Raw genomic sequence first — 17526 nt, forward strand, 5'->3', positions numbered from 1 at the left:
CCCGATCCCTCCCCCGCGGCTGGGCTACACGTCATGTCTGTCACCTTCTCTCGGGCCACAAAGCTGCCCATTATAGAAAGACGAGGGGTTCAGTGACCAGCGTGAGGACTCCCTCACCCAACCCCACCCCAAATCGTCATACACTTGATTCTGCATGTCTGCTTGTTCTTTTTTTTTTTTCTGTACATTTGTCCGCACACGCCCTCCCCCCTTCAATTCATTGCACCCCCCCCCCCCCCCCGTTACTCCACCAAAACAGTAGCTACTAGGATTAGTTTTGTGGATAAATTAACAACCACTTAATTTCTCTATACCTCCTGTTTCAATTCCTGGAGGAGTTCTGTGTGGAAGTAGCTCTAGTAATGGTGCAGCTGATTGATTACTTTTTCGTCGCAGAAATACATATTGGTCAAGCTGCTTGCTGACAGGATGGACAATGACAGGGTGGACATTTTTGAGCAATGTGAGCGTTTATGGGTGGACCTTTACTTAGCAACATGATTCGGTTAGCACGTTGTTTTAAATGACTGAAAAGTAGGTTTGTCAATGGATATTTCACTGTGGCAGAGTGGACATTATGCACTTCCAGACCCTTTGCCAGAGCTTAGGCAAGTATTATGAATACCCTACAGACAGCATTAACTCGCTCCATATATTTGAATAAATTCACGTTTCAAGTGGCTCTTTAGTTGCCGACATTACTGTAGTATGTCGTACAGCGCCAGCGTCCTCGGAACTCCTTATTTACACTACGTACAGACATGTCTTGCCACAGTACACAATACCAAACCAAAAAAAAAACTTGCAGCTTCACTTTTAAAAATGTACATTACTTTCGCACGCCAACATTGACGTATTTGTCGCGTATAAGCCAGCGTACCTAACATTATTTTCAGTAAGGCCGTGATGGCTGTTGCAAATAAGACTGGCCATCAATCAATCAAAATCGCACCACTGCTTCTTCATATTTTTAACGTCTTAGTGATAAACAACTCAACATTAGTATTTTACAACACAAAATTAGCTACTATGAAAAAATATTATGTTTATTTTTAGAGATCTAGTTTCTTTATATTTTTAATGTCTTAGTGATAAACAACTCAACATTAGTATTTTAAAACACAAAATTAGCTACTATGAAAAAATATTATGTTTATTTTTAGAGATCTAGTTTCTTTATATTTTTAATGTCTTAGTGATAAACAACTCAACATTAGTATTTTAAAACGCAAAATTAGCTACTATGAAAAAATATAATAACGTTTATTTTTAGAGATCTAGTTTCTTTATATTTTTAATGTCTTAGTGATAAACAACTCAACATTAGTATTTTAAAACACAAAATTAGCTACTAAAAATAATAATAATAATAATAATAAAAGTATATATATATTGTTTTAGAGATCCATGCCTCAAATAGGGGGCACAATCATCTTGGTGGGCGGGCACAGACCCCTAAGGCCCACCCAAAGCGACAGGTGTGTTCACTTCGACTAACATGTATAAAGGGAAGTTACAGTCCATTTGCATTGGGGCCAAGTGTGGCTTCTATCAGATGGAGCTGTACTGACATTGTTGGAGGGGAACGTTGAGGCCTTGTATATCAATCAAACTACTAAATGGCATTGACATGTTTAAGATCATTGGGCCTTGTGTGCTCTGCAAAGGGCTATACTATATAATATTGAATAATAATAATAATATTCAACTATTCTTTCTTAGTCACACATAGCTAGACATTCCTGACAAGCCCGCCTTTTCATTGCGCACATGCCGCTGCACCCTTAATATCCTTATTTTCTCAAGTTAACGTAATCTTAACTTTTCACTGTTGCACACTTCTATTTTTTGCATATAGAGTCACGTATGCACATAAATATTGCACACACATATAAGACAACCCCTCTTCTGTTTTTACACACACACACATGTTGGTTTGCCGGCGGACTCTTGGAGGAGTAAAACGGCTCAATGTGTTAAAAGCATTAGGTAAGCGTGAATCCAGCAGCGCTCCTTTTTGGCAGGTATCACATGTCCTGCTTCATTACAATCTGGTGTACGCATTCAGCTGCATCCATCAAGACATCCCTTCCCCTTTCCCCCTTGGGTGCTTTAACACAGAGTGGGCCATCTCAAGACGTTAGCTGCAGTATAAATGACGTCCCTCATTATTGTTGAAGCCGACCCGAACTCCGGAGCCTCCCCGAGCACAACTCTACTCATGTTGTGAATGTCAAATAATATGAATAAGGAAAATAGTCCCTGCTGTGATGAGTGAGCAGGGCAGAAGTTGTGGGGAAAAGGGAGGGGAACACAATTACAACACTATTTCTTTTAAGTTTTAACAAACTGTCTCTTGTCCGCATTGCAGCACAGCTTTTATTTTTGCAGCAACTATTTTTGGTCCCAGTATGACATTAACTACTTGGGAGGGAAACCAGCTGAGAAATATGCGCGTATTGGAGAAAGGCGGACCAGAGAAGATCAAAGCAGCTAACCTGTAGCCTGCTGACTGTTACCTTTTAGCCCCGTCAGAAGGCAAATGTGCAGGAAATAAGGCCACACCTCACATCCCACAGCTGCGTGTGTATCAGCCGGCGAACACACTGAGGTTCTTTTCTCCTCTCTTGCCACAGCTCTTGGCCCGCTGAGCTGCACTTGTCCGCCCGCCATTACAAGGAAAGGGCTTAGAAGTTGACTTTTGACTGTTGGGATGGTACGTCCTGTGATTACTTTTATTATTGTAAACCCTTCATACTAACTATGTTAAGCACACACAAAAAAAGAGGTCGGATGAATATGTGCCATATGAATTCACTTATATAAAACGAAACGTATGGTGTTCCACAGGGTATAATCCTGGGACCTCTGCTGTTTTCATTGTATCAGCTGCCCCTGGGTTCCATCTTAAGAAAGCAGCTGTGGATTTTAAAGTGCTCTATAAAATATAGAGCTGAGTGATGGGAGTCAGCTGCATGATTTGCAATGCCAATTTGAGCAATTCTAGTCCAGCACAACTAGTTATCTAGTAACTAAAGGGACATTTCCTTAAGCTGCATGGAAATGGAGAAGACAAGAACACACTTTCTAAAATCAAGATGAAGAGGGCCAGAATGGATGAGAAGGCTACTCTCACTGTTCATTTTGTTCATCCATCATTTGTTTCCTATGTCTTGAATTGGAAATTTTTTTTTTTTTTTTTTGGAAAAAATTTTTTTTTTTATTTTACAACAAAGAAGGGTTCGGTAAGGGTTTTTGTGTACAAAATTCAGAGGCGGCCACCTTCACCTCCAGCCTGAGCCACTGATATCGCTCAACACAGGGCTCCAGCTGTGTTGATTGAGCTCAGCAGGAACGCATTTTAACTGCAGTTGCAGTGTTGCGCCGTTATGGAGGCGCTATATCAACAACAGTGCACCGGAAAGACCTGAAGCAATAACCGAAGAAGAAACAGCTTTCCTTTTTTTTCCTTTTATATAAACAATGTACCGAAGAAGAAACAAATTATGGAGCAACCGTTGCACATGCCCATTTCCTGGTTGTGAAGCAGAGGTGGCGAGTTCCAGCCATCGCCAAAGTCATAAAAACACAGTAAAAAAAAAAAAAAAAAAACGGTTTTACAACAACACTGAACTATATTTACAATTTAATATGTACTAGAGGATGATTTTTTTTAATGATTGTAGTTAAAAAAGGGCAAAAATGAATGGCAATTTTATATTCATATAATTTCTCATTTCTAGTCCCTGATAAAATGGCTGCAGGAGGGCGGCCGATAATGGTATATAGGTCACTGCCGCGAGTAACGATATCTTAAAATAAGACTGGTATTGGCACGTATTCACCCATCATAGTCAGGATGATACCACCTCTGCCTCATTTTGGGCCAGGAAAACCCCTGGGTTCGGTGAATGCGCACAACTGGTGGGGTTCACTACCTCCAACATTGATTAAGAACCACTGGTCTACATACATCCTTGTCAAAACCAGAACTTCCCTGTTAAAGCCATACACACTCAAAGTGACTAAGATGTATTTCAAGTCCAAACGACAAGTTTTCATCTTCCAAGTAATCGGACATGTTTGATATATACAGTACAGTAAAAGGAGTTTTAACTAAATTTGGCCAAAGAGTATTCATTAAAAAAAATACATTTCAAGTGACGACAGGGCAATAGCAAAAAAAAAAAAAAACGCACGAGTAAATGACAGACGCATCCGCCTCCATCCCCTCCCAAACACAGACAAGCTACAGGTGCAGCACCAACATGGAAGCAAGGATTAGATTGGAACACTATGGCTACTTGTAAACTTCTTCATATTTGTATATTTTGTTTAATGAAGAAAAAATAGTAAAAATGTTAAATACATTAAAAAAAAGAATACTCCAAATTGTAAAATATAATGCTGGAGGGACTTTACTGGGACGACACAGATTTATGACAGGGCTATAGCAGCCTCTAGCCCTGGTTTAGCGCCTTGCCTGATACATGGCTTTTACTGGCGTCTGTAGATTCATGTTTACACTTTCCGACCTTTGGAAAGTATCGTCAATGTGCAACTGATTAATATGATAACTTTTCTTTTCTGCCAAACCATCAACAACATAAATGCAGATCAATAGCTAGCCTCATGCTAACATTTGTTTTGTCTTCACCAATTGATCAAAGTTGTGTTCCAAAGAAAACGAGCTTCATATTAGTTATTTAAAGGATGTTAATATATCTGACATGTGACACCTATATCGAGCTACTCTTCCCTTAGGTTTCACCACTAAATCATTTCCTATATATAAAAAAAAAAAACTGGGTTTAGTTAGTCAGACCCCTGTCTGCCTTTCTCCCTGCATCCTGCATGTGTGATAGATGAGGATAGCAGAGCGTATGTTTACGAGCACAACTGCTGGACTTGGCAGGGCCGAACGCGCCTTCAATGTCTCACAGTTCATCACGGCTCGCTGATTGACTGGCTGGGACTTCTTTCCAGCAGAGTTTACATTACGCGCACGGGTATCTGCTCTCACTCATACGGTGCTCACCTCCTCTATAAACCTTTCTATAAATTTGCTTCCAAGCGCTCCCAAAAGAAATGCACATTTGTGGCCATCATTGTTAAGGATGGTGTTCCTCCCCTCCTTGCAGTGGTCTTACGCTTTGGAGAAACCCAACACGGGCAGCGTGTTCAGCCTGGCTTGGTCTGCTGACGGCACGCAGGTGGCCGGGGCCTGCGGGAACGGCCATGTCATCTTTGCCAATGTGGTGGAGCAGCACTGGGAGTGGAACAACTTTATGATCACCCTTACCAAGAGGAAAACCATGCAGGTAGAGAAACACGCGCACACTCAACTGACACTTCATTTGGTATGGCTGCCAAGTCTAATGAGATTCAACACAACAGCTGTGTTAAAGCTTCTTCCTTGACATTGATAATAAGCACAGACCTCTGCCGAGCTTGCACAAAAGTGAAGGGTGCAGAATTTTTGTTGTTGGTCCATTTGTATGCTAACAGACAGCATCCTTCCTTTATAGAGGATGACGAGAAGAGAAGATTTTGATTCTGGTGTGGCAAGACCGTTTCTTCAAATGTAAATGCAAAAAGAAGAAAAAATCAGGGGTCGCCACATTTGTTTGTCAATGTGTTGTTGTTTTTTGTGTGGGTGATTTCATACATGACAAATAGATGCATACTACTACTACGTGTTAGTAATGTATATCACTCGTGTCAGCTCGAATCTTCGTAACTCAAAAAGACCAAAATCGTTTTTTGGTCTCCATTTGGATATAAGCAAACAGTAGGAGTGGCATAGCTCAGGTGGTAGAGTGGCAATCTCCCAAGCTAGAGTTCATGATTTCGTTTCTCAACCCTTTTGTAACATTATTATTATTATTAAATAAAGTAGTAACATTTTGACAAAATCTCTCCTTGCAAAATTCACTTATAATTTCTGAGTGAAAAATCTTTAACTCATTCACCCAGCCATTTTCACTGAAGCAACCCCCTTCACTCCCGGCTGTTTTACTGGATTTTGATTGATTTTGCAATTCCCACAGAATATTATGTTCTATTGCTATGAAAACATGGAACCTACCAAAAGAAAGATTAGAGTCTCTTCTTTCATCAGGAAAAAAGTATACTTCTGTTTCCGTTTTGCAGCAATTAGCATTTGAGTATAGCTAAGTTTCATCATTATTCACAAATTGGCTTAGAACTGTGGGTAAATCAGCTTGTTTTCAACATAGCCCTGGTTGGTCTCTTCTACTCTACTGCCACCTGCTAGCCGTTTTTGTAATGACTACAATTGCTTCAACCGTTTTGTGCAGTTGAGAGGCTGCATCAAAGCCTTCTGTATGCTCCAGCATCAAAAAAACATAAGAAATGTACAAATACGCCTTTGGGACACTTACAACATTAAAAATAGAACAGATTTATATGTTTTTGGGAGCAAATGAGAAAAAACAACAACAAACAGTGGGCTAAGCGCGACCGTGCGTCACAATAGTCGTGCCTCCCCGGTGTCAAAAACATTCAAAGCCAAAAAACAAAAAGCGCTGCACATGCCCACAAAAACAAAGAGGCGCCACCTTGTGGATTGTTACAATACACATGGTCCAAAATGGGATGCCGAGACAGGACCCATGTAAAAACGGGATACAAAAGTGGGGGCTGGCGAAATCTACCGGGACTTGGGACACTTGGGACAAAAAAAGTACATTTCTATCTGTTTCCGTTTTGCAGCAATTAGCATTAGAATATAGCTAAGTTTCATCATTATTCACAAACCTGTTTAGAACTATGGGTAAATGAGCTTTTTTTTTCAACATGGCCCTAGTTGATCTCTTTTCCTCTGCTGCCACCTGCCGGCCGTTTTTATAATAACTACCATTTCTTCAACAGTTCTCTGCAGTTGAGAGGCTGCATCAAAGCCTTCTGTATGCTCTATCATTAAAAAACAACAACATATAAAATGTATAAATATGTCTTTGGGCCATTTAAATCATATAAAATAGAACGTATTTGTACGTTTTTGGGAGCAAATCACTTGATAGTGATAGTTTTTACAGTTTACAGTATTAAAATCATATGTAAGCGCAGAAAATATTTGCATGAAAAAAACATTGTAGGCACAACGCGCCAATCTTCTGCATCATCCTCTCGAACACCAACTGCCTTCATGTCTTCCCTCACTACATCTATCAACCATGTCTTTCGATTTCCTCTCGCTCTCTTGCATGGCAGCTCCATCAATACTAATATACTCACTATCTCTCTCTGGATGTTTCCAAACCATCTTACGTCTGCTGCCTTTAACTTTGTTTCCAAAAACATACAACCGTGGCTGTCCTTCTGAAGAGCTCGTTTTGAATCCTATCTAACCTGGTTACTCCTAAAAAGAACCTCCCAACATCGTCACTTCTGTTTCTTATGGCGCTGTGTTAAAAAAACGAGTTAAAAATTGTATCATCAAAATGTTGTATGAATGATTGCAGAACCCTTTTATCTGTGACAATTGAGCATTATCATCAAGATTTAGAATAATCTTTTTATGTAGATTCTGTATGGCAGGATATCACAATGTGCTTATATTGGGCAGACGTGCTTCACTTGCATACGTATACAAAAACAAAGAAAAAAGACTGGCAACTTGTAGCCATATATTATATTTGGACCCTGCCCGTTTACCAGGCAACCTTGCAATGACAATGGCTACTCTGTCTCGCTGCCTCCCTTTGCTCTACTATTTTGTACTGTTTAAAGTCAAGCTGACCACAAAGTAGCATTTACATGCATTTAACACGCCCAAATGTCTTTAGAAAGGGATACACACCTAGAAAAAAACAGGAACAGGCATCTTTACTGAGTGCAGTTTGTGTAAACCAAACAAACGCGGGTCATCGGCCACTTATTTTCAGCCTGGCAGGCACTTTTTTTCTGTCTCCCTCCTCCGCCTTTCCTCCTCACGGGCTGCCTTAAAACGTGCACATCTGCCAGTGGTTTGTGAATCAGCCAGCTAAATTTACCACCTTGCGGTCGAGTGTTGTTGTTGTTTTAATTCTCGGCCGTATTGCTTGTAAATTTGGCTTGCTGGAGGCGGCAGAAGAGGAAGATTTGTAAAGCTGTAAAAATAACCCCACCTTTCACCTGGCGCTGGAAAAGGCCCTTTCATTCATTCACAGAGGGCGCTGCTAGGGAAGTATTTATCTACGGCAGCACATCAGTACGTGCGTACACACATTCCAAGCAGGTAAAAATGTCTTTCTCTGACCACACTTACCCTACGTATGCTTGGATATGTGATACGCTGCTTCCTGTGTATATAAATAAAACATTTTATGTGCACCGCGCCAATCTTTCATGTGCCATTCTATATATATTTTTTTTCCACAGGTGAGGAATGTGATGAACGATGCGGTGGACGTGTTAGAGTTCAGAGATCGAGTCATCAAAGCCTCGCTGGCTTTTGGGCACCTCGTGGTCGCCACGTCCCTTCAGTGCTACATCTACAAGTGAGCACTTCACTCACACAGTCGGCGCATCCTCTATTCCCACAGCTACGATTTCTCACCCATTTCCTCTGTAAGGAGCTGGAATATAATGTTACTTCACTTTGAGAGTTAACATAAGCCCTCCTTATATGGACATCAGTTCAGACGTGATGCGCTGCCAAACCAAAACGCTGCTCCTCATCCTCAAAGCTGTCTCGCTTGAAAAGGAAGTAAAAGCACATTGTTGGGAAAAGTGCATAAAAGCATTCAAGCGATGGTATCATATTTGTGATGCTTTTCCAATATTAGTTTGTATTCACTTACCTGGAAAAATTAATAATTCATTCAAATAATGGCTAATAAATGGATGGATCGTTTTTGTATAGTTAATCTCATTCTAATGACTGCAAAAGCTATTGATGGTCTGCACATGCTTTTTTAGAACATGCTAAATATACTTGTGTATATTCAGTATATTTATACTGTATGTATATTTAGAGGCGATGCAATGACAAACAAAGATTCATATTATTGCAGTTGCAGTAAAGGTACACTTCGGAGCCACAAGATTTAGTACACTGGTTCTGTCTAAGAGTCAAACATTCAGGTCTAGTCTAAAAAATTGCCTTTACAAAAACACATGAGCAATATACTTTTTTTTTTTTTTTTAATTATTGTTATTCAGGTAAATGAACTGTACACAAAAAAAGCTCTGTGTGATCTAGTGTACTTTGCCCGTATGAATTCCGGGCATGTTATATCTACCTATTTTGCATATACCTGTATATTGTTCACAGAATGCATTGCGGTGCCATTAATGAAGTTATAAAAATTGTTTTGATTACAGTCAAGCCCCCCCCCCAAAAAAATCACCCCCCCCATCTGTTCTCTCTCTTTTTTTCTTAATATTTTAAGGTTATATTTATTTATTTTCTAGGATTTTTTTTGTTTTTTTTTGGTTTATATTACAGTATATCCTAATTTTCACTATCCACGGGCCAGCTCAGGCCCGATCAGCTGTAGTCGATGACATCGTTGCTATTTTTCATTTTTTTTACACCATAGACTGGTTTCACAGAAAGACATCTTTTGAAAGAATCACATATAAACATATACAAATAGGTTGATAACGCACATATGTGCTCCACTCCAACTGTTAGACTGGCAAAATAAATAAATAATTCATTTAATTGACGGGCAGGGGATTGAGGACCCTGTTGTAGCCTAATTGAAACTGCTACATATATTAGCATATTGTGTTTAGCTGTTTCTATTCTTGGCCTTGTTGTCTGAGGCTTGTTTTTCACTCGAACGTCTTGTTTTTGCAAAGAATGATAGGAGCGCATATTTGTGTGTTTTGTTTGTGCCAGCACACGGAACTGGAACACTCCCCTCATATTTGACCTGAAGGAGGGAACAGTCAGCCTGATTCTGCAAGCGGAGAGGTGAGCCGCATGCTTAATCCCGGGCAAGCCGTGGAACAGGAGAGCGAGTCTCCATCATAGGATCGCCTCGCAGCCTCTCTTAAGGCTTCATTACGACCACGCACACACTTACGGGCACATCCACACGGGAGCTGTTCTATAGCTTAGCTCAAGTATGTCATATAATAAGTCCGATAGTGTAACCGCTCTGGAAAATCTGATTAAAATGGAGTAGCTCTTGTGCAGCACTCCAGCGCAGTGTCCCTGACACTCATCAGACCGCTAAATGGATTACTTGTCATTCTATAATCACAGGCGAGCCTCCAGCGTCACGCTGAGTAAGTCGCTGCTGTTTTTAAATGTGCATTAAAAACCCTCTACCTAACGACCATCTGGTTTATTAGGTGAACAGCAGCCGCGCCACATTCATATAAAAGTCTACTCACTGTATCCTCTTGCCCCCCCACCCCCACCCCTCCCGACTCCGTCGCTGCCACTCAGACATGCTCTTCTGGTGGACGGAGCAGGGTTGTATGTATTCTCCTACGAGGGCCGACTCATCTCCTCCCCTAAATTTCCTGGCATGAGGGCCGACATGCTAAATGCTCAGTGCGTCTCACTCAGCAACGACACCATCGCCATCCGCGACAAGAGCGATGAAAAAGGTGAGAGGTTCGCCGTCTCATATGTTTATAAACACTGAATGCTCATTGCCGTCATTTTTTTATTTATTTATTTTTTATCCTTACCAGTCATCCTTCTCTTTGACGCCTTAACCGGCAAACCTCTCGGTGACGGGAAGTCGTTGACTCACAAGGTAAGCAAATCCATCGGTGGGAGGGACTTCTCGCTCTTGAGATTGTTTTTGGGAATGGAAACGGAGCATAAAAACGGAACGAAAAGTAACTCCTGGTGATCAATATAAAAGTACACTTGAACCGATTTGACTGCTCACAAATTTAGTTTTATAAAGTTTTTAGTAAAAAAAAAAAAAAAATCTAATTTACAAAGATTCAACCACGGGTGAGTCAAATAATCACAATTCTGAATTTTTTTCTTGTTCACTGAGAAATGCATTCAAACCTTACTCTATTCATCTTTACTACTGTATAACCTGATGTAATTTTATAACCCAGACTGCTTTGCCTGAGGCGTGGGAATTTTTCATCACACTCGCCATCCATCCATCCATCTTCTATTTTGCTTGCCAATGCAAGCCATGCATATCCCAGCCGACCGTGAACTAGCATATTTTCCCGGCGGGAGTGGCACAACAAAAATAGCTCGCGGATCGTGCCTATACGGTTTGTCAATTTTAGATTTTACAACTCCTCCATGCTTGCATTGTGAATCCAAAAATGTTTACTACAGCAGTTTACGGGGGACAGCAATTGCATTTGAGATGAAGTAATCCACTTGAGAAATCCAGTCCAAGAATTGTTTCGAAAAAACTTTCAGAGTTGTGTTTAATGTTGTTTTTATGAAAAAAATGAGTAAAGCACAATGGAATCAGAGGTAGCAGTAGTTGCTGTCAGTCAGCATGGCGCTGTTTTCTAGCATACTGAGCTGAAGCCAGCTGGCGAGGACCTCAAACAATTGCGTGCGCGCACATTGGCTCCGAAAGAGCTTCACGCACACACCTTTTGGATCCCCGCGTGCGTGCGGCTTCCTCATACACCGGCGCGGCGCTCTGCAGCAAGACTTGTCGGGTCACAGTGCAAACAACCGTCTCGCTTCTGTCACTCCCTTCTTTCCCCGCAAGTGTGTGTTTTCTCTCCGTGTGCAGCTGGAGGTGGTGGAGATAGCTCTGAATCAATGCGGTCCGTCCACCGAAAGGAAGATTGCTTTGATCGACAAGAACCGCGACCTTTACCTCACGTCGGTGCGCTACCTTGGGCGTGAGCCCAAAATCTGCAAAATTGGTACGAATGTCACATAGTTTGCCGGAACTTGTCTTTTTTTTGTGTGTGTGTGTCTACTAACGAGGTCGTGATGTGTGTGTTTGTAGGTAGCATGATTCACAGCATGGCCTGGAACAACGCAGCAAACATCCTGTGTGGTGTACAAGACAACCAGTTCACAGTGTGGTACTACCCCAGTGCGGTCTTCATTGACAAGGAGCTGCTTCCCAAAACACTTTACACAAAGGATGGCAGGTAAGACTCAAAATGGTGCTTAGCTTCTTCTTCTTGTTATTTTTTATGGTGAGTGGAAAATATAATAGGTTGTTATGGTACTAGTTTTACCAACAATGACATTTTTAGCAAGGAGTTTAAATCTTAATTTTTTGGGGGGGTTATTCCATCTGAAGAAAGGGTGGGGCTAGATAATAAATGGCCATAGAAAACGATTTCAGATGTGAATAGAGAGCTCATTTGTGGGTAGAATTGATGTTACAAATAATTTTAAATTAAGTTAATGGTTTATTTTTTTAGAACAGATCTGTAATATGAAAAGAGGAAAAAAATGTATGTGCACAAATCGTAATATATAATTAATTTTATTTCCATATTGTTTTCAGAGATAGCACTATAAATAAAGTTATAAAGTTCACTGTTAACCCGAATAAGTTAGCAGAACTTTAAAAAAAAAAAAAAAGTGATGTAATCGGTTGCCTCAATTTTTTGGGGAGTTGTTGTTGCCTCAATTTTTTTTGAGTTGATCAGCTCTTAACTCTTTGACTGCCAGACGTTTTCAGAAACGGGTTGTCCCCAGTGCCGGCCGATTTTAAGCATTTTGACTGATCTTTCAAGGTCCATAGAAAATTATGTGTTTGGACTATGGAAACACATACTACCAAATGAAAGATTGAACTCTCATCATCTTTCATCAGAAAAAAAAGTTTGTTTCTACCTTATTCCGTTCTTCAGTAATCAACAATAGAAAATTGTTATTTTCACCTCTGTTTTGAAACAAACGTCTTTTAACGTCTTTGGCACTCCTCCATAGGATTTTACTAAACGTTATTTAACGTTTTTGGCAGTCAAAGAGTTAAGTTAGTTTTCCAGAACTTAAATGGTTTGCTTACACCTAACTTAATTATTTTTATTATTTTTTTTTACAGTTACTTAGTTTTGCTACATCATGCAATGGTATCGCGCGCGCTCAGACTCCACCTCGCCGACGCGGCGGCCGAGACGGGCCGGTGGTGCGCCCGGCGGGGTTATCGCGCCCCGCGGGGCCGGGATCCCACCGCGGCCGGCGCGACGCCGGCGTTACTTAACCAGGACTGGCCACTCGGGAATACTAGTTACTAGGGGTGTGCCAAAAAAGCGATTCTCATAAGAATCGCGATTCTCATTTAGTACAATTCAGAATCGATTTTAAATGTCCCAAAATCGATTTTATTGAAATTATTTTATTCTGTCTTGCCTTTGTCTGTGTGTGCCTTTATTGGGAGCGCTGTTCATGTTGTACCCGATTTGGCCACTTAGGGGCAGTGTGGTTCCACGCGGTCTAATACACTGTTAAGTTGTAGCCACATTAGCGGGTAGAAGAAAAAAGTCCCGATCAAGTTATTCCAATAAAAGTAGTTTTTTTGCAGTGTGGCGCCGTTCTTTTGAGTGATAAGCGCGCATAGCATTAGCGTAGCATTAGCGAGTCAGACTGGAGTAGATCATTACAATTCCTTGCACATCTATAGCGTGAAGCAAAACTCATTGTCAATCAAATCATTTTGAATCAAAAATCGTTTCTGAATCGGATCGCAGACCCCAAAATCGCAATCGAATCGTGAGAGATTCAAAGATTCCCACCCCTACTAGTTACCGAATTCTGTTCTGTCTGGTCGACAGCATCGCTCGATGTGCTGCTTGCATTGAAATGAACATGAAATTAAGTTTATGTTATTTGTGATCTTAATAAATGAGTCCCTTTTTGAAACTCTTTGGCCGGAGCAGACAATTCCAGTTTTGTTGTTGACATTTCTCCTCTTCACTTCCAAGCGAGTTCAGCCACGCACCCCACATTCTGAGCTACGTCGACACCAAGGTGCGGTTGCGCCAAAGAGACGGTTCCTTGCTTTACACCAGCGTGCCTCCATACGCCGTGCTCCTGCACGAATACAGCAGCTCGGCGCGCTGGGAGGACGCGCTTCGCCTCTGCCGCTTTGCCAAGGTAAGATGGTCCGACGTTTTTCGCCGAGCCGGCATTTCTCTTGACGCCACGTGTCTGCACGGTGTGGCTCGGGCGCAGTTGGGCGTCCTGTGGCGTGTGTCGCACTCGAGCGGGCATTTGCCTTTGAGCCAGTCGAAAAATGAAAAGGTAGCAGACAGATTTATTGCCCAGACCAGCAGGCTTTAATTAGCCTTCAATTAGCCTGGTGACACCATTTGCTGCATTTGGCCCCACTAGAGCTCACTCGTAATTGCAAACATAGCCATGTATTTGCATATTGACTTCACAGGCCGTAGATGTTTTTTGTTTCGTTTTTTTGTTTCGCTTGAGCAATGACACGATAACCACAAGTGTGTCGGTCTAGTAGCGAGAGCAAGGAAGAGGCAAAGGGGCTAAAGAGAGATTTTAAAAGCCTTCTCCACAGCTGTACTTCTGGTAAGAGTTTCGTGGCACAGCGGTTTTTCCCAGAATCACATTTGTCGCAAAGAGTTCAACTCAGGTTGATGTAAATAAAAGCGTGTTAGGAGGCTCACGAGCCGGCACGCACTCGCACCAAAGCCGCATACAATCTCATCTGCCATTGGTTTGATTTGTGTGACTTCGTGCTGGCGATGACAAGTGTTGTTTTCCCGCCAGTGGTTTCTCATTAGAGCCGTTTGTTGTGGTAATAGACGGTGATTAAAGGGAGGAATACACAGCGGTGACTTTGGCCAGCTGATGGGCAGCATTTTCAATGAGGAACGTCTGTACAGACTAAAAGTGGTGACACATTTGTTTACGTTCATAAGTGTTGCGTGAAGAAAATGTCTGTCTGTTTGACGTGCGTTTCACCGGCTTCCTGCATGATGGCGGTGATACCTTACGGAAGAAGAGCAGAATCGATTCAGAATCGATTTTAAATGTCCCAAAATCGATTTTATTTAAATTATTTCATGCTGTCTTCCCTTTGTTTGTTTCTGTGTGCCTTTATTGGGAGCGCTGTTCATGTTGTACCCAATTTGGCCACTTAGGGGCAGTGTGGTTCCACGCGGTCTGATACACTGTAGAGAGTAGAAGGAAAAAGTCACGATCAAGTTATTCCAATAAAAGTTTTTTTTGCAGCGTGGAGCAGTTCTTTTGAGTGCTTAAAGTGCCGCGAGTAGAGCACTAATTAGCATTAGCAAATCAGACTGGAGTAAATCATTTCGACTCCTTGAACATTTATAAATTGAAGCAAAAGTCAATCAAATCATTTTGAATCAAAAAATCGTTCCCAATCGAAAATCGGAATCGAATCGAATCGTGAGACATTCAAAGATTCCCACCCCTTTCATTTTGCCTCACCTAAATTTGCTAGATTAATGGTAACGTATAATGCGAAACAACATAGAAGGCTAACGGAAATTAGCATAGATATTATGGATAGATCAAATTTTGACGTTTAAGGCAGTTACGGTTCAGATGAATTAGATATGTGATATTTTTAGCATTTTTGTTGTGAAATGTTGTGAAGTACACCAAAATAAAAACATTTAAATTGCACCACCCTCCATCGGGTCACAGTGCTTTCAGTACCTCAAGTGTGCAGTGTAGTGAGACGCCCCACAGTCTGCTGATTGGTTGACGTCTTATCGTCATTCGTCACTTTATAATGGAATAGGAAGACACAAAACAGACCTTATCTGGAAAGAACACATGCGGCCTTTCCTCCTCTTTATCCTGTTTCTCTTCTTTGTTGTAAATATTGGAGCACGTTTACCGGGCTAGATGAGAGTTCCGAAGTGCATCGTGGCAAAGCTGGCAACGCGCTCTCATTTGCGCTTCCTCATCTGCGCAGGAACAGTCTTTATGGGCGTGTCTTGCTGCCATGGCGATAGCCAACCGAGAGCTGACCACAGCGGAGATGGCCTACGCCGCCATTAGAGAGGTAAGAGCTCCCGTTAATGGATCCGTTCGGCGTAGCCATTTTTGAGCGCGTCTGGAGTGACCGAGCTTGCGCCAGGGAGAGGCTCATCCATCCGCTCGTTTCCCGACGCACATCAATCATGTCCCATCCTCTTCCTCATCCGCTCGCCAGTTACCGCGAGTGCATTACATCAACTTCATCAAGCAGCAGCCGTCCAAGGAGTCGTCTTTGGCTCACCTGCTGCTGTTCAGCGGGCAGGTCCAGGAGGCCGAGGCCACCCTGTTGCAAGCCGGACTCGTCTACCAGGCCATACAAGTCAACATTGATCTCTTCAACTGGGACAGGTCGGCAACCATTTTGTATCAGTGTGAACGTGTGTGTGTGTGAGCGTCCACATGCGTTGTTTTATGTGCGTGTGCTCGCTCGGTCCAAGATATTTTTTTTTCTTCTTTTTTTTTCTTCGATCCACGATATTGTTGTTGGTGCGTTTTTTAGGGCTCTTGAGCTGGCAGTCAAACACAAGACCCACGTAGACACCGTGCTGGCCTATCGGGAGAAGTTCCTGCAGACCTTTAGCAGGACGGAGACCAATAAGAGGTTCCTGCAATACGCTAAGGGGGTAAGCTCAGACAGCCGCTCTGTATTTGCTGCCTCACGTTAATTGATCGGGGCGGCAATCACGTGCCGTTTAACAATTTAGTTCACTCACGGTTTACACGTCCAATCTGATGCAAACTCTTAATCCGTTCCATAGCGGCAATAAAGCTCAGGAAATGAGCTTTTCTTTGACGGTTTCTGTCTGTCGTTGTCTCAGGTTGAGGTGGATTGGGAAAAAATCCAAGCCAAGATTGAGATGGAGTTGTCCAAAGAAAGAGAGAAAGCTGCCAACGCGTCCGTCAGGAGCAACTTGGCCCAGCGGCGTTAATGTCACGGGGAGCCGAAGAGGAAGAACCCGATTGTTTCTGAATGATACCTAGCACAAGAAAAAAAAAAAAAAAACTCTCTCTCGAGGTATTCTGGAATGATTGGTCTGAGACCGGACATGAACGTTTATTGTCCGGTCTTAAGCTTGCCTTGAATTCATTTTCTTCCTCATGCAGCTCCAGCCAGATGGGAACATTCCCGCAGCAAAAATACCGTCGTGGCCTTCCTCTCGTTATCCTATCCGATATTTCAGTCTCATCGCTGATCTTAACCGTCTTTGTAGTCTGCAAGTCAGTAATGCTTGTGATGTGTTTATAGAACATGAGAGATATTTTTGACAGTTTTAATAGTCAACAAACACACTAAAACTCGTAAAATTAAAAAAAAATGAATCAGTTTACAAAACATATCACTTCTTTCTAAGTTGTTCCTGTGTTCGTCCATGTCATTCCTATATTTTGTTTTATATCAGTAAATATAATTAAGATGAAAGTGTCCAAGCACTCCTTTTTCCACAGCGCATACTCAAATGATTGTCATGAACTTCAGCGGACTTCATCAAAGTACGAGCCCTGGAATTCGCCCAAAATGGGGGATTTAATGAAATAAAATAACAAAAGTGTTGTTGTTTTTCAAATGAAAACTAACTGACACCACATCTTACATTAATTAGTAAAACAAAATATAATTGTAG

At 41.8% G+C, this 17526-nt stretch overlaps 1 protein-coding gene across 2 annotated transcripts in view; it reads left to right on the top strand.

Moving 5' to 3' along the window:
- ift80 (intraflagellar transport 80 homolog (Chlamydomonas)) overlaps window positions 1–17324 on the top strand; it is a 38199-nt gene extending 20875 nt beyond the window's left edge. For both annotated transcript variants that reach the window (XM_077566524.1, XM_077566525.1), the window contains 12 exons: window positions 5142–5321; window positions 8386–8504; window positions 9854–9928; window positions 10409–10572; window positions 10660–10724; window positions 11694–11829; window positions 11916–12063; window positions 13852–14023; window positions 15840–15929; window positions 16080–16252; window positions 16404–16527; window positions 16723–17324. In XM_077566524.1, the coding sequence (XP_077422650.1) occupies window positions 5142–5321; window positions 8386–8504; window positions 9854–9928; window positions 10409–10572; window positions 10660–10724; window positions 11694–11829; window positions 11916–12063; window positions 13852–14023; window positions 15840–15929; window positions 16080–16252; window positions 16404–16527; window positions 16723–16833 (1557 nt within the window). In that variant the 3' untranslated portion in view covers window positions 16834–17324. The remainder of the gene's footprint in view (window positions 1–5141; window positions 5322–8385; window positions 8505–9853; window positions 9929–10408; window positions 10573–10659; window positions 10725–11693; window positions 11830–11915; window positions 12064–13851; window positions 14024–15839; window positions 15930–16079; window positions 16253–16403; window positions 16528–16722) is intronic.
- Window positions 17325–17526: the final 202 nt, after the last annotated feature.

This window comes from Vanacampus margaritifer, chromosome 5 (assembly GCF_051991255.1).
Source record: "Vanacampus margaritifer isolate UIUO_Vmar chromosome 5, RoL_Vmar_1.0, whole genome shotgun sequence".
Lineage (NCBI taxonomy): Eukaryota > Metazoa > Chordata > Actinopteri > Syngnathiformes > Syngnathidae > Vanacampus > Vanacampus margaritifer.